The sequence below is a fragment of the Plecotus auritus genome, assembly GCF_963455305.1.
Source record: "Plecotus auritus genome assembly, chromosome: 6".
Lineage (NCBI taxonomy): Eukaryota > Metazoa > Chordata > Mammalia > Chiroptera > Vespertilionidae > Plecotus > Plecotus auritus.
This window is the reverse complement of record NC_137773.1, coordinates 28,409,953-28,427,695: the sequence shown is the minus strand read 5'-3', so window position 1 is coordinate 28,427,695 and position 17,743 is coordinate 28,409,953. Positions and strand designations below refer to the sequence as shown.

The following is a 17,743-nucleotide window of genomic DNA, read 5'->3' as shown; positions in this document are numbered from 1 at the left end:
CCGAAGCTCTAGCCACTGAGCAAAACCAGCCAGGGCCTAACTCTTCATTTCTTTAAAAGCACAATTCTGAGGCAAGAACAGCCAGCTGGTAACACTGGTTAACTCTGGATGATGGGGCTGCTGGTGTTGGTAGAATTCTCCTTTGTACTTTTGGGGGATGGTGAACATAGCCCAGTTCTTAGGCAATGGGCAAACACTGAGCGCTGGCCAAGACTTCCATTTCTTGCTCCTAATAACCCCTGTGATGCTCTAGGATCCAGCTCAGGCTTGATCCCCGGGATCATCTAGTTCTAAACATAGGAATCCATAAAGGTGAGTCTTCTGCAGGCAGGCAGGGGCCCAGGAAGGCTGGTGAGGCAGGACAGGGGTGAGGGTCCACTGAAGCCACACCTTTCCTGTTCCGTTTCTTTTTCAGCCTCTTCCACCAGGTTAGCACCAGAGCAGGGAGCAGCAGCTCCTCTTTATCCCCTCGGGGAAGCTAGGACTTGCTATCTGTGCGCAGGAAGGTCCCTGGCTTTAATGCATCCCAAGTCTGAAGGGGCGAGTACTTTTTGAAAAATGGTATGTCACTGGTCCATAGGGTCCTTATTGTTCCCCAGTTCTGAACTGGGGACCGCAACTTTTGACTTAGTTGAAGAAATGCAAAGCACTATTTGAAAAGGCACTCTTGTGTTAGACATAAATTTCTTAAAGGAATCCAATTTACAAAGCATTGCAACAAGGTGCTGTAAGAAGGCTGGAGATGTTTTCTTGGTGGATTTGTGACTGTGTAGTCAATAGAATCCAGAGACCTGCTCCCTTACTAGGAATAAATACATGAGGGTGTGCAGGTGTGGGAATGGCCTATTTGTCAAAAATAAATGTCAGTTTACTGAAATGTGCAAATCACCTTGTGGATCGTGCTCCTCCCTGTCCCCTGCGCATCGTTGGGACCGCTTCCTGGGTCTTTACTTAGAGGAACCTACATAAAGGGGAGCCGAGCCTTTGAGGCTATGCCGGCCCCTAACGAGGTGTTCCACCTTTTCTTCTGAGCAACCTTAAGCCTGTCTCTCTGGTTTTCTCTTCTGCTCCCCAGAGCCTTCCATTAGCTCTTAGCCGTGGTTTATTTGCAGTAAGATATGTGACTCCTACTTTCCAAGGATTGAAAGGAAAAGGTGTTAGGAGCCTGTCGGTGCCTAGAGAAGTGAGCTTTTGGGACCCTGCACCTGGTATCCCAGCCCCAGGCCACCCTCACTCTCATCTTCCTGCTCCGTTCTAGACATTTTAAAAAATGAGATCAGAGCTGGTGCGTTCAGTGAGACAAACGTGCCGAGGGAAGTTTTGCTTCTGTAGCTCCGTGGCCTTTGAGCCCGCTTCCCACTCCTGCTCTCCAACCAGAGGCCAAAAGAGATTATGTGCCTGGTTTATTCTGGGTCGAGACTTCCTGTCCTTTGCCATGTTTACCCAAAGTGAGGTCAGCCTCATTCAGAGCTCTGTGAGGTTGTTTTATGTCAGTGGCATTTATAATTAAAGCGTAGCCACAAGCCAGGCTCCGCAAAACATTAGAGAAAGATGGTGAAGAAAAAAAAATGGAGTTGATGGAAAAAAAATTCCAGTGGTTTGGAATACATATATATCTGAAAAAGACTTTTCTTAGAGTGTGTCAAGGCGTCTGCTTCCCCTTTAGGGTCTGAAAGAGGTGCCTGGAAAATTTTGTTGCAGTCCATGGACTGAGCGATATTAAAAAAAAAAAAAAAAAAGTTTATCTAGAAAAATCCCTCCTGCATAACCAGATAAGGGGTGCACGGGGAGGAGGGGCAGGGAGCCTTCTGGCATCACATCGACCAAGGTGAGAACCCCGCTGGGAGAGCTCCCTGCCTGGCAGGAGGGTCGGCTGTGTCCACGCGGGTCACGTGAAAAGCTGTCTTGATTTCCAGCCGGATCTGGTGGGGAGCAAAGTGCCTTTCCCGGTAGGTGGTGGACCCAGCAAACCCGAGGAAGGAAGTCTGGCTGCCTGGAAAAGAGGGGCGGGCAGACTTCACCGGAGAGAGGGAGTCTGCCCTTTGGAAAGGGCTGCGAGTAAAGTAGCATTCTTTGGACCTGCCAACTACCCTAGTGCCTTTAGGATGTGGTTTGATTTATAAATATTTGATTGGCACACACTTTGCTCAGAACATTTCCATCTGTGTGGTGAGCGGTGCCGGTAAGCCTGCTCCTCACGCAGCCTCTGCGGTGCTTGGGAGGCGAGGGGTGCGGGCTGCAGGCGGAGGCGGCGGCTTTGGGACTCTCGTGAGCCTATGATCTCCAGTTAGCGTTCCCGTTAGGAATCCCATCCAGGACGAAGTCATGGTCCCCGTCACCAGACAGGAAACTCTAGAAGGAGGAGTGGAATCAGACACGGAGCTTTCCCTGCTTTCACGGAGATGCTTGCTCTGCGGGACAGGGTACCCGGGCAGGGCTTGCTGGGCGAGTGCTTGGCACAGGAGACCCACATGCCAGGCCTTGGGAGTGCCAAACCTAGGCAGTCGCAGAGACACTGAGAGGAAGGGTCACCCGCCGCCTCGCGAGCAAGCATAGCAGTTACTTCACTGAACAGTCTTCAAGAGCAGATGGTGAGAGGAGGAGGCCCAGGGGCCCTTAGGGATGAGGACGAGGAGGACGAACAATGTGCCCGGTGGTGTGTTAAACACTTTTACAAACATTATCACCCTTAAAATTCCTACTTTCTTATGAGATGGATACCCTTGTCATCCTTGTTATTTTAAAATTTAAATTTGTTAATTTTAGTTCCTATACAATATTACATTAGTTATATTATTTTGAGGTGTACAGTATAGCGATGTGACATTTTTATACCTTACAATGTGATCACCCCACTAATTCTAGTGATCATCTAGCACTGCGTAAGCTTATTCCCCTTTACCTTTTTCACCCATCCTGCCATCCTCCTCTTTTCTGGTAACCATCTCTTTCCTCTCTTTTTCAATGAGTCTGTTTTTGCTTTGTTTGGTCATTTGTTTTGTTCTTTTCACTCCACATATAAGTGAAACCGTACAGTATTTGCCTTTCCTTGTCTGACTTATTTCACTTAGCATGATACTTTCTAGATCCATCTATGTTGTCACAAATGGCAAGGTTTCATGCTCTTTTATTGCAATGTAATATTCCATTGTATATATGTACCAGACATTTATCCATTCATCTATCTATGGGCACCTAGGTTGCCTCCATACCTTGGCTATGGGGAATAATGCTGCAATGAACATGGGGGCGCATGTATCTTTTTGAATTAGTGCTTTTGTTTTCCTTTGGATAAAACTCTGGAAGCGGAATTGCTGGGTCATATGGTATGTCTATTTTTAGTTTTTTGAGGAACCTCAATACTTTTCCATAGTGGCTGCACCAATTTACACCACCAACAGTGCATAAGGGTTCTCTTTTCCTTACATCCTCGCTGATGCATGCTGTTTGTTGACTTTTTGATTACAGCCATTCTGACTGGTGTGAAATGACACCTCATTGTGGTTTTAATTTGCATTTCTCTGGTGATTAGTGATGTCGAGCATCTTTTCATATGTCTGTTGGCCATCTACATGTCTTTTTTGGAGAGATGTCTATTCGTGTCCTCTGCCCATTTTTTTCATCAGATTATTTTTTGTTATTGAATTATATGAGTTTCTTACATATTTTGGATATCTACCCTTATCAGATATATTATTAGTGAATACATTCTCCCATTCAGTGGGTTGTCTTTTAGTTTTGCTGATGGTTTTGTCATCCTTGTTTTTAAAATAAGGAAACTGAGGAATGTGGAGAGGAGATGACATCCTCAAGGTGACATGGAACTAGTAAGTGGTGATGTGACCTGCGCCTACATCCATCTGACCCACATGACAGGTTGTGTGAATCCAGTATGTTTATTTAATATGTTTGTGGGGAAAACCCAGTGTCATGGTGTTGATGTTGGGACAGCAGTAGCATATGGAGAGAGCCTTAGTCATAAAGAAGCTGGGATTCTGTGTGGAGCTTTCCCAGTTACTTGCTGGTCATGGGCCCTGTTAGCTCTGTGTTCACCGAATGATGATAATTTGTAACCTCACGGGCTTGTAGCTAGGCAGAAACGAAAGAATCTAGTGCAGAGCCTGGCCCTTCCAGGTGCTCAGTTGGCATTTATATAATACTAGTGGCCTGGTGCACAAATTCATGCACATTGAAAGGAAATTAATTAGAAGAAATGTTTTAATAGCGCTATTCACCCTTTCTCTATAATAGAAGTGTCAACCAAATTCATGGTCAACAATGACAGATAGAAACACACGCGTGTGATTGGCGCTGGTGAGAGCTTTATATGTATCGTGCATGCACAAGTCAACTTAGCTTTTTATATATATATAGAATAAACTTGCTTAATTAGACCTGCTTTCTGATTTAGCTAAACTTTTTCCAGCCCAGTGAAGCACCCCAACTTCTCTTTCAGGTAATTGTCAGCAACACAGCAGTAAATATCAATACAAAGCAGATTATTATTGTAGATCACACAGGGAGAACAAAGGGTAAAATATTTAACTGCAGCAGTGTTTGACTATATTCTGTGCAGTGAGAAAACCTTAAGTCGTTTTCAAGGTCCACCATTTCTTCTTTTCAGTCAGGTGAAGTTTCTAAGCTTTCTAAACCTCTTCTTTCTGGCTAATGAAAAGAAAATAGGATTCCACCGAGTCTCCTATCTACCTACTCCAGGACTTCTGTGAGGATCAAATGAGATGAGGCATGTGAAAACGCTTCACAGACATTTGGTTAAAGTGTAAAATGTTTCCACCTGGTTATAAAGCAAGTTGTGTTCCTGGGCTGAAGAAACACCAAGGAGGTGAGTCGCTAGGGAGAGAAAGCTAGGCATTGCTACGTGATGTCATTACCGGAGCCCACAGTGACCATTTCCGGGCTGGGCTGGGCTGTGTACCGCATTTTGTGCCATGGGGTCTTGGCAGCATTGCGATTTGGTGGGGTGTTGCTCTGGGGTGGTGGTGGGGTCTGTGTCCCACTTGGGGGAAGCCAAGTGTTGGTTAGTCAGTGCCAGGTCCGTAGTGCCAGCCAGTGCATGTCATGGCAGCTCCTGCATTGAGCATCTGCCCTTTGGTGGTCAGTGTGCATCATAGCGACCGGTCAGATGGTAGGAGGGACACTTAGCATATTAGCCTTTTATATATATAGATATTGTGGAATTTGGATCTACCTACCACCAATGCAGTTCATTCACTAATCAAATTAATGTTTATTGGACATTATATCAACTGTCAGGCAATGTGCTAGCCACTAAAATTGCATTGTTGAACTCTAAGTCCTCATCCACATGGGGGAGAAAACCATTAAATAGTCACACAGTTAAATGTGGAATTACAACTCTAAGGAGAGCTGCTTGGTGCACAAGGCACTCCTCAAATGTCTTTCCCTGCACCTGTTCCTCTTCCAGGATCCTCCCTCTTGTGGTGACATCTCCATTTACCCGTCTCCCAAAGGGAAGTCCTGGGAGTCAACATGAATTTTCTAACAACCAGCCCCCATGCCCCTTCTCACAATGGGCAGCTTTTGCTCTCTGCATTTCCTGGCATTTGGAAAATGGTAATGGAACAAGTGCTCACAGCCCATAGTAGTACCTGCCCACCATGTAATGTGAGGAGTTGTAAAGGGGTAAACCAAAACATCTTCTCTACAGGCCCGAGATCCCCACCAGTGGAGACATTCCACTCAGGGCTGCATTACAAAGGCCTGTGCACAAGCATCCCTTGTAGGGTCATGCCACTCCAGGAGGGGCCCTGTGTGAGTACTTGGGGACTTATTTTCCAGGAGGCAGAAGACCAATTTTGAAAACTTCCCAATTTTGCCCAAGGCAGATCCGCTGGTTGGGGAGAAAGAGAAGCCGTGAAAGGAGTTATTTTTTTACATTGGAGAGCTGGCAGGCATACAGTTCTATCTTGCATTATTTATTTAAATATTTGATTGGCTTTTAGAAATCATTCTTCCTGAAGGAAGTCTTAGAATGTGACTCTACCTGTGATCACAATCTCTAATCGTGTTCAAACTAATGACCAAGGAATATTAATCATCCCCTCACTAGACTGTGCTAATAAGTTAGTCAAGGATCATCCACTCCATGCCTGTCCAGGTTAATTATGTTTCTGAATAATAATCCTTAAAATTCACAAGGGTTGTGGCAGTACTGCCACTGGGCAGAAGAGGGCGACGTAACCACATTCAGTGGGTGCATTCAATCCAGGGAGTCCTCTGGGCTGCTGGACCTCATGAGTTTTCAGCCTTGTCAAGTACACATGGCAGTGCTATGATTCCCATTCTATAGGTGCGGAAACTGAGTCTCAGTATGTTCCACAAGGTCAGACAGCTGGAAACACCAACGATATCTAAAGTTCCAGGTGGGAGGGGATGTTTGGAAGGGTTGTGGGGCTGGGGGCTCAAAGCTGCCTTTGCAGAGCACTTGATGCAAAATGGAGAGAATGATGGTAACTGCCCGGTGCTGCTCCAGTTACGGGGCAATGCAGCAATGTGAACTCAGCTTCCTGCCTCTTAATCACAGGCCCCTGGCTCTGCCAAGCGCGTATAGATTACCCGGTTCTCCCGGCACTGATAGGTACAGAACCACTCACCCCACTGACTCTGATTTCTGTCCTCCTTGACCTTTGTTCTTAGTCCTAGAATCAGTAAATAGGCCAACACACCAACTCTGCATGTTGCCAGAAAGGCATTGAAGCAAAACCTGAAATTAGACCCCCTGGCCTTCCTGGAAGGCAGTATGTTTGAAGAGAGAGAAGGAGGGAAGGCCCTAAGTATTATACTGGATTTCCATATGCTGGGTCGAATATATGTAAATCTCGGTGATGATAACAATAGCAATATTAACCAAATGTGCTTACTCTCAGCCAAGGGACTGTGCCGAGAACTTTCACCACATGATCTCATTTAATCCTCTCAAAAAACCTGTGAGGCAAGAAATATTATTTTATAAATGAGAAGACTGAGGCAGAAAGGTCAAGTAACTTGCCCATGTTCACCTGCCAAATAGTTAACCAAGCATTACTTGTATACAGACCTCCTCATACACATCCTAAGGGTCCCTTATGCTGCATTCCAAGGGCCCTGGCATCTTAGGTGAGGTGACTGGATCCTCAGCACTATTCAGAAGTCCCAGTATTACCTACTCGGAGTGCAGTCTCTATGTGGATGATGGAATGACAACAATGAAGACATATGCCATTTGCACAGAAATTCCAGTACGTGGAAATTGTCATTGTCACCTCTTGTTAACCCAGAATTCAAGGTTTCCCGAAACAGCCAGCTTAATCCAGAGGACTGCTTCACCAAGGTTATCTTTCCCCTGAGAGTCCAAGGACCAGAGAACATTTCCATTGGTTCAGAAAACTGGTAAAATGTATTAGAAAAGTTTAAAACTTTAGAGAAATTAAAGCTTTTTTCCCTTACATTGAGTGGGGCAGATCACACAAATTGTGTGACTTGCCTTACACAACAGACTCCAGTCTAAGTCGATTAATTGTCGGTAAATGTTGCTTCTGTACGGTTGGCATACTAAATAGAGTCATTTTCGCCTCACTCTGGTGCATATGTTTCATTGAGGATCAGGCATTCAGAAGGCCCATTTGAAGACAAGCCATCAAAACAAGGCCCAGCCCTGACCGGTTTGGCTCAGTGGATAGAGTGTCGGCCTGCGGACTCAAGGGTCCCAGGTTCGATTCCGGTCAAGGGCATGTACCTTGCTTGCAGGCACATCCCCAGTGGGGGGTGTGCAGGAGGCAGCTGATTGATGTTTCTAACTCTCTATACCTCTCCCTTCCTCTCTGTAAAAAATCAATAAAATACATTTAAAAACAAAACAAAACACCTTAAAACAAAAAAACAAAAAAAACAAGGCCCAGTACATCTAACTCTGCAGCTACAAGCCCCAACCTCAGCCTTCCTGCTCCTCACCTCAAGGTCGCTGGGAGGGAAGGGGCAATGCCAACCAGTTCATAAACGCCGGCTTCCCTCCCCACTGCCTGTGCATCTGAGGGTAGAGAGTGAGCACAGTGCGGGGGTCATTTGTACTTAGATCCTGCTGTGTGGGGCATATTTCATGAATAATGAAGACTATCTGATATATAAACGATCACATTGAAACCAGTGATGTGCGTTCCATTAAAAATATTTTTTCCTTTTAAAGATTTTAAATTGATTTTTAGAGAGAGGAAGGGAGAGAAAGAGAAACATCAATGTGAGAGAGAAACATCCATCAGCTGCCTCCTGCACACCCTGCTTCTGGGGATTGAGCAACTCCAGCATGTGCCCTGACCAGAAATCGAACCGGCAACCTTTCAGCGCACAGGACAATGCCCAACCAACTGAGCCACGTGGGCTAAGCCTGTGCATTCCATGTAAAAGCCATCCTATGGAACATTACTCTCTACCTGTGCTGTATTCTGTGTCTCCTAATTTCATCCATGCTTTCCTTCTCCTGATTCGTGACACGTTTGGCCCATTTGACCCTCTTTGCAGGGACCAGATCTGACTTTTGCCTTCTCTGCAACATCTAATGCCTCAGTGGTAACTCAGGGAATTCCCGGTTACATCACAGAGGACCCAGACACCTAATATCAACACACACCAACACCTGAAGTACTAAAGCAGAAGGACGACATTTTTATTCCTAGGTAGTCAAGAAGATTATTTTCTCCAAAGTTATAACTCCATTTATCAATACCATCTGAGACCTGGGCGGGCAGGAAAGCCCGGAAGAGATACTCCACTTTTGGCTGGAATCTCTCCGGCTCTCTAGTTTCTATAAGGTCTGGAGAACGACTCTACCCCTCCCGTTACCACAACCATGTCTGCACGATATGCAGAGTGGAAGCTGCGTAATTTATGATGTGCAAGCTACGATTCAAACCAGGATTTCCCAAACCAGTCCCAGTGGAAAGGTAACCTGGAGAGTCAGTAAACTTGAACCTGAGCCATGTCTTTGTGCGAGGTTTACCCACCCTGCCCCAGGCGGCTCTTCCCCGCATGGAGCAAACAGGACCCTGACCAGCCTGGAGGAACAGACCTCGCACTACTTACAGAAATCTGAACATCTGAACACTGGCCGCCACATCTGATCTCGAGGCAGTTGTGTAAGTCAACAGAGTTTCCTTTAGGCAGGCTGTGGCCCTCACCACTCTAGTTTTCACACCCAGACCCTGCCCACATTTCTGTTGCCCTGCCTTTGAGAGTGTCATGACTGGAGAAGAAGGTACCAGATGTCCTCCCTTCCCCCACCCTTGACTAAGGAAGACACCAGAAAGGGGAGGGGCTCCAAGAAGGATGCATGGGTGCTTACTGTGCTGGTCGCTCCTGTCCCTTGTCCCATCCACGGTGCCATCTGGGAGGATCCGCAGGAAGTGGCCCCCGTTGCTGCAGTAGAGAAGCTTGGGCTTCTTGTAGTTCTCCAGAGGCAGATTGAACCTCTCGGTCAGGGCCGTGAACGTGGTGACTTCCCCCTCAGCCATGGCTCAGCAGCGGCCGGTGAGGGTGCTTTCAGGGCTGTAAGAAATTGAACAAACCTGTAGAACGTTCTTCCAGCAAAGGTGCAACGTATAAGCTGGGTAAGGGAGTCTGGAGTGCAGGGTTCTGGTCGGCTGGGAACCACAGACGGGCCAGGTGATGCCCACAGTAATGGGCCCGTGCGGTGGCCGGCGGCTAAGGAAGGATAGTCCTGGCAGGGGAGGGATTGTCTGGCCATTTCTCATTTCCAATTGGACAGGGCTTTGGGTCAAGCTGTGTGTTTTTTAGAACTTTAAATTTAATCATTTGGCCAAGGGAAAAGAAAATAATGTGTTGGTCCCTCCTTCTGATCCACACACATCCTCAAATTAAATACCGAAGTTGCACTAAAATAACACCCGGGGTCTAGCTGGAACCCACAAAAGCCGAGAGGCCTGGGCTGAGGTTTTGCCCTCTATCCTCCCACGGTTTTGACTGGGCACCGCCAGGCCAGGTGCAGAGATAGCAGAGAGCCCAGGCTCGAGACCTGGAGGCCTTGCATGGCAGCCTCCCACAATAGTGACAGCCAAGGGTTAATGTGTAAAGGAACATTCTGGGTTTGCTGGTGGGAACAGAACAGGAACTGGGGAGCAGCACGTGGGGGTGTTACATGGGGTTTTTAAAGGGCAAACACTGTGCCAAGGGAAGTTTTTTGAGACAGATCGTTATGAAGGCTATGCCAGTTGTTGCCTGCTTCCACAGCTCTCCCCACATCCTCATGACACACAGAGAAGGTGTCCCTTGTGCAAAGGCCATCTTCATCCTAATTACTGTCTAATGAGACATACTTATTATGACACAGAAACCACCATATTGAATATTATAGTCCTCTAATGTCCTCCATGCCCACTATATACAAATTTGTAACATATTGGTGTAAAAATGTGTCAATTATGCCTCTAAGGATTAAAAAGCAAAGCCAATAAACACTAGAATTTTAAAGCATCTACTTGTCCCCACCATTTAGGAGAATGACGTTCCGGTGACTCAGGACTGTACAAGGCAGAGGCAAAGAGACCAGGACCCTGACGTGGAACCTTCGTAAGTGTGAGTAGATGCTGGTCGTACACATTGGTTATCAGGTGGCCTTATAATAATAATGATCATCATCATTATCATTGTATTCTGTGCTACAAGCTGACTCATATAATCCTCACCACCACCCTTTGAAACAGACACTAATATCACCCCCATTTTGTAAATAAAATGTAGCCAAAACGTAGAGATGTTCAGTGGTCTGTCCAAGGTCAACAGCTGGTAAGTGTTGTCTCTGAGCCTCCAGATGGGGTTCTTGAAACAAAGCCCTAATGTGCCCTTACTCACCAGGAAAAGGTTCAGTGACCTCACTGGTACTGCAGTATTTAGTCATCCTGCCCCCTCCACAGTCTCCCTCTCTCTGGTTTCAGTTACCCACGGTCAACCGTGGTCTGAAAATATTAAATGAAAAATTCTAGAAATGAACAATTCCTAAGTTTTAAATTGCGCAGAGCTCAGAGTAGCCTGATGAAATCTCACACTGTCCCGCTCCATCCCTCCCAGGACATGAATCTCCCTTTGTCCAGCATATTCATGCTGGATACACACCCACCTGTTGTCTCTTAGTGGCCGTTTCGGTTGTCAGATCGATTGTTGTGGTATCATAGTGCTTGTGTTCAAGTCACCCCTACGTTATGGCCATTCACCTACTTCCACTAGCAGGGGTCCTCAAACTACGGCCCGCGGGCCACATGAGGCCCGCCGAGGACATTTATCTGGCCCGCCGGGTGCCGCTGCCTGTCCTGCTTAGCAGCCGACTCGTCCCAGGTCCGCAGTGCGCATAGGAATTTGTTCATAGTTTTTTTTTTTTAAACTATAGTCTGGCCCTCCAACGGTCTGAGGGACAGTGAACTGGCCCCCTGTTTAAAAAGTTTGAGGACCCCTGCACTACAGTATATTGGTATAATTGTTCTATATTATTATTCATTATTGTTGTTAGTCTCTTACTGTGCCCAATTTAGATATTAAACTTTATCATAGGTATGTATATGTAAGAAAACGTAGTATATAAGGTGTGGTGCTATCTGTGGTTTCAGGCAAAAATTATTCATTTGTGACCCAGACCTTGGTTATCACCATCACCAACAGCCTCGGATTTTGCCCCCATGCCAACCTTGCAGTGGGACTCCCGGTGTCTCTCATTCCCCAGCGGAACCCACATCACTAGGTGTTAAGGAGCCCTGGGAATGTCACAGAAAGCCAGCCAGCCCCCTGCATTCTCCACACTCGCCATCCATCCATCCATCCATCCAACTAACCCTGGAACAGCCTCAAGGAGCTACTCCACAGAAATTAATTCCGCTATAAATGGAGGCAACAATTTGGATAATTTGTCCTGGTGACTTTGGAATTAGGAATCATTTTGGAAACATCCATTGGTTTTCTCTGCTCCAGGCATTTTAGTGTTTCTGGTACATCTCTTGCTATCTGCAGCCACATGGTCCAGTCACACTATCCCCACTTTCAGTTAATAGTTTGATGTCCCTCCAAAAACGCCCAAAGAGAATTTTGCATATACCATATAAACATATATTTAAAGTCAGAGCATCCCAAATATGCTCTTCACATATGGTAAAACTCTGTCCAGCCCTTTCACATGGTGCAATAACAGATAGAAACTTAATCCTGTTTACGCTGATTTCACAGGGAAGACGGCAGATTTTACCTTGCGCAGCACATTGCATTTCCTTCTCAAACCCTCATTCTTTCTTGCAGACCCTTTTCTTTCATCCACTAACCTCTACGTCTCTGTGTCCACCTCTGTTTTGTTTTTGTTTTTTTTTCTCTCTCTCTCTCAGTCTCTCTCTCTCAGCCCTTTTCCCACCCAGCCTCTTCATCTCCCTCTCACTCCACTTGCTTCTGGATCCCTTCTGATATAAAGCACTTTGGTTCTTCCAAACATGGCCCTCTTCACCCATCACCTCCCCATTAGCATAGAATAATAACAAGATGCCCCTTCCTTCAAATACAACTAAGAGATCATTAATATTCTTTGTTTTATCTATTTTTTCCAAGCACTTACTAAGTTAGGTCCTTAATTTGTTGCAGGAGATAATAATTATATACTAGTCTTGCCATTTAACTGTACAAATAGCCACTTGTGCTGTCAGTCTTCAGTGGGAAGACTTTTGTTTCTTATTGTGCCTGGGTTTTCTCAAATGGAAGTCCCACGTGCCCCTGATTGTGCATGTTAAGGAGGCCGCCCTTCTAGATCCAGCACCCATGGAGCATCTCCATTAGGACATTTTCTAAGTGTTGGGTATGGATTTGGCTCTATTTGCATTCTTGCTTCCATCCCATTGGGATGAAGGGGAACAGATGCACAGAAGGCAGACTGAGGCTGGAGGCATCAGCTCTGGCCAAGGACTGTACTAATGCTCCCCGTCCCGGACTTGGTCACTGCGGGGCTCTCTCCAGCTAAACAACCTCTGCAGGGACCAGCAGGCACCAGGCACCCCTCCTTCCTGGTTACAGGGCAGCCTATGGTTATGCAAGGCTGAGACTCTGCTCTCTGCCTGCTCCCCCAGAAGGATGGTCGGTAATGGGGTGGTTGTACTGACTTCAGATTGCTCCCATCACCCCTCAGTGCTGATCCATACCTGGAAACACGATGGGGACCTGCTGACTCCTGAAAATAAGCCTTGAGTCAACGTGAAATTGATAGACTGTGGAAGCAGCATTTATGAATCAGCTGACACTTAAAAAAAAAAAAAAAGAAATCCCTTTTGTTGCTGAAGGAAACCCCAGAGACATGAAAAGCCCTCATTTTTATTTTTTTGCCTTATTACAGTTTACCAATATTTTAAGCAGTGGTTGGTCCACGGTTCCTTGCCAATCCACTATTTGTTAGAGGATAGGAATAAAGGAAGTCTATGAGGTGATAAAACCATTAGGCAGCAGCCTTAGCAAGCCCTTGGGGATTTACACAAATTGCTCTAATAAATGAATCCATTAACTACATGAAATCAGGCATTAAGCATAATGGAAATTTATAAGCTCTGCTTCTTGTTATTACTAAATTTTTGTTGGCTGTCAAGGGAAGGAGTTCTCTCTCTCCCTCTCCCTCTCTCTCCCTCTCTGTCCTTCTCTGTGTGCATGTGTGTGTGTGTGTGTGTGTGTGTATGTGTGTGTTTGGGAGATGTCAAAGATCAAGTGGACTTCATGCCATTGTTGTGTGCTAAGCCCAGCCCTTTGAAATTTGGGGCACTGGTGAGATTTTGGGAAAACCTGAAGATTTTCTTGACTTATTAGTGACACCAAAGTGAAGAGAACACCAAGCCTTTTGGAACTTCCGTGTTAAAGGCTGACATATTTTGTCAGCTGTAGCTTCTGGAGAAAGTGTAAACTCTGACACACAAACAGGATGCTAAGTGTACACTCTTGCCCAGGAATACACAGTCACTTTTCAATGTGGTACAGTGAGCAACACTGTATAGCCCCTTCGATGCACTAATCGGCTCTGGGAACCTGGGCGAGTCATTCACTTCTTCCAAGATGTGTCCTGTAACAGTCCCCACCCTGCCTGGGCTCAATAGTCATGACAGCACTTGGAAAGAATAGAACTATGACCTAACTGATAGGATATGGTTATGTTGAACCAGTCAAGGCTTGATGTGGTCTAGGTCAGCTCTGATTGAATGTTTAATTTAAAGTAATTTAAATTGGTATGAAACTATAATTTTTCAGTCCCTCTCATATTTGGCAGAAATTAGCTAAGCCCCTCCCCCCTAATCATTTAAGCCACCAAGATAGCAGAGAAATGAAGGAGGCAAAGGGAAAGCAGTGTTATGTGTGGCAGAATCCAGGTCACCATTTCAGGCTCAGCCCTCAGTTTATCCACAGTTATTGAGGTGACATTCGTGAAGCCTGCTATATGCACAAGACATTTGTGCTCAGTTCGACCCTGGCCACTAAGCTGGAAGGGAATACCCACAGTTCTAAGAATCAAGGGAAAACAAACGCTGATTTTTTATTTTTGCTTTTATCCCGTCACTGCTTACACAATGCAGAATACCCATGAAGGGAGATATTTTGCAAAGTGTATAAAGCCACTGAAGGTAGATGCATAAGCATCTGTTAAGGTGGTAATTGGATGTGTCTGCAAACCCAGCATATGTAAAACAGGCCTCACCTTTGGTTCCAAATACACTTTAAGTCTTCCCTCCCTAGCGCTATGAATGGCATCACCTCATAACCTAACTATTCCTTGTAGATATTAATTAACCTAGATCTTATTAACTCAGAATGTGAGTTAATATTAAAGGTAATATAAAATGTTAAGGGTAATTACTAAAAGAAAAGAAATAGAATTCATTAATTCCAACCAGCAACTGGCAAGGATAAGAAAAACAAAACAAAATAAATAAAACTGTACTTATTCAAAAGAATCCAGGAAAAGAAAGAAATAGAAAAATTGCTCAAGATTAGGTGGTAGAAATAAATCCAAATGTATTATGATCACAATAAATGTAAATGGGCTAAATTTACTAGCTACTGGATTTTTAAAAAATTCATCTTCACTGATTTCAGGACTCATATTTAAGACACAAAGATACAGAAAAGTTAAAAACAAATGGATGAGAAGTAGATACCAAATGTTAACAAAATTAAAAGTTGATATGGCTATAGTAATATCATATAAAGTAGGTCTAAGGCCAAAAGAATGATTAAGGGTAAAAGGCATCACTGCATAGAGCTAAGTAGAATAATCAACAGAAAGATATAAAAAGTCTAAGCTTGTGGAATAATGACATAGCCTGAAAATATATAAACAAAAATTGTCAAATTCATAAGGAGAAGTTGACAAATCCACAATGGTGGTGGAAGATTTTAATATATTTCTCTCATAAATAATAGAGCAAACAGACAAAAAATATTAAGGATATAGGAGATTGAAATACACAACAAGCTCAATTGAATGAACATGAGAGAACTCTGCACCTCAAAATTAATGAACACCATTCTTCCCAAGGCCACTGAAGCATTTATAAAAATTGATCATGTATCAGGTCATAAGGCAAGGCGCAACACAAATAGAAGAATCCATTTTGTGCAGACTATTCTTTGGGTGGAGTAGAAATCACTCACACACCTCATATTGGTGTCAAAACCCTTTCAACTGTACCTTTTTAATGTCTCCTAAAATCATCTTCCTCATTCCTACTGTGGCTGCTTTAGTTCAGACGCAACACCTTCTCTCACCTGGGCTGCTGAGACAGGCAGCAGTGGTCCCCTTCTCCAGCACGGCTCCCTTTCAATCCCCTTTGACCCTGCTGCTCGTGGCCTTTTAACACATGAATCTGACCACCCGTCTCCTGCTAAAGATCTCTGACTGTGTCAGTGGGTTCCCTGCCACGGTCAGGATAAGTATTAAACCCAGAAACCCAGACCCCATCATGACGTATGAGGCTTTCATCATCTGCTCCTTGCCTAACACCATTGCCTTTTCCCTTACTGACCTGTTTTTCTTCTAGTCCCCGCCCCGCCCCCCCCCCCCCCCCCCCCTACACAGCCTCACACCAGCAGCATTCTTTCTCTCTCCCTTCCTCCACCCTTCAACCATGGCCTGGCTAAGTCATACGCACTCTTCAAAAATTTATCTCAGATATTCTCTCCTCCAGAAAGCCTGTCTGACACGTCCCCCAACCTAACCTCCCTACTCTTCCTCCACACCACACGTACCAGTTTAGATGAGTCCATTCCCTAATGCTTCCATAGCCACACTGTATTTACTCTCCTACAGCACTGGGTGCAATTGCCATACAGAGTCCCGGTTTAAACTCGTTAGTGGCATCCCAACAAGGCCTGTAGGGCTCTGTGAGAGCCAGCCCTGGCTTCCTCCCCTGCCTCATCTCCCACCACACTCGCTCTCTAAACTAGCCTTTCATTTCCTTGAAATCACTGCCTCCCTCTGCCCCCTAACCCTTACCCATGCTCTTCTCTCTCTCTAGAGCACTGTTCCTCTTCATCTTCTCTATATCCCACCCACCCTGTTAACTCCTGCTTTTTCTTCAAGTCTTAGATCATTTGCCAAAATCCAGGAAGCCTTTCCTGACTTTCCTTAACTGGGTCAGGTTCCTCCAGTTCTCCTAAGACCATTTAACATTTCCTCAGAGCTCTTACTTCAGTTTGTAATTACACATTCATTCTTTTCATTATTTAATTAATGTCTCCCTTTACGACGGGGCTGTCAGTTCCATGATGGTATAAATCAATGTCTTGCTCACTATGGTATCCCAGTGTCTGGCAAAATGCCTGGTGTCTAATAGGCACTTGGTAAATATTTGTTGAATGAGTGAATGAATATAATTTAACTATGTTTACTTGACTGTCTTGTCTCCTTCACTCATCTCTAAGACCTTGGGCGATTCCTTTTTCCCCCCTAGACCCAGCACTTAGCAAATGCTTGCACATAATCAGTGTCCTGTGGGTGACTGAATACCAGGCCAGTTCCTTCTCAGGATCCTCTAGTGGAAGCATGTTATCAGGAGACTTAATCCTCAGGTGTTAATAGAAAAACTAAGCCAAGAGCCTAAATGCATTTTAATTGGGTTAAAATTAGGCTAAAAATCCCATCCTCGGTTAAAAATAGGCCCAACCCTGGTTCCCATCTTGTAGATCCCATCTTTACATCTTCAAAAGAAGTATTATGGAAATGAAGAATCTCAAGGAAGATTTCAGACCTTTGGTCTCAAGGCTAACCTTCTTATCTGACCCAGAGAACGTCTGTGTGGTCTGGTTTTACTATTTTTGCCAGGGAGTGTCAGGCTGGCAGGGACCCACTTTACACCCTCTGGTGAAGGCAAGTCTGCCTGAGGAAGGGGAGACAGTGTGTTCTTCTTCCTCTTTTTCCTCTACTCCACCCTCCGTGATCTGTACCAGGTCTGAGGTAGGAACATAACCATGGCTGACTGGCCTGGGATAGCATCTCAGCGTGCTGTTCCCAAGCCAGTTCTGTTCCCCGAGCTGAAATCTCATCTTCCAAAGTTGGCAGTAAACCGTGGATGTGGCCTGGGATGGACTTGATAGTGGTGTGCACGTTTGTAAAAGCCAATTATTAAATATTCAGGAATTTTGCGAGCAAGTTGTTAAACCATTAGTAGCTTGTTATCAGCCCTGGTGAGACTATTTACACCACAAACATTGGCAA

General features: G+C 45.1%; 1 protein-coding gene and 1 long non-coding RNA gene across 3 annotated transcripts in view; one reads left to right on the top strand and one right to left on the bottom strand.

The window, feature by feature from the left end:
* The window catches only part of FGF1 (fibroblast growth factor 1), a 95,301-nt gene that overhangs the window by 15,058 nt on the left and 62,500 nt on the right, over positions 1-17,743 (bottom strand). For both annotated transcript variants that reach the window (XM_080677056.1, XM_080677055.1), the window contains exon 2: positions 9,356-9,558. In XM_080677056.1, the coding sequence (XP_080533182.1) occupies positions 9,356-9,524 (169 nt within the window). In that variant the 5' untranslated portion in view covers positions 9,525-9,558. The remainder of the gene's footprint in view (positions 1-9,355; positions 9,559-17,743) is intronic.
* Positions 1-17,743, top strand: part of LOC308252421 — a 320,170-nt gene that overhangs the window by 253,988 nt on the left and 48,439 nt on the right. The window contains exon 4 of the long non-coding RNA XR_013961034.1: positions 10,526-10,605. This is a non-coding gene — a long non-coding RNA (uncharacterized lncRNA). The remainder of the gene's footprint in view (positions 1-10,525; positions 10,606-17,743) is intronic.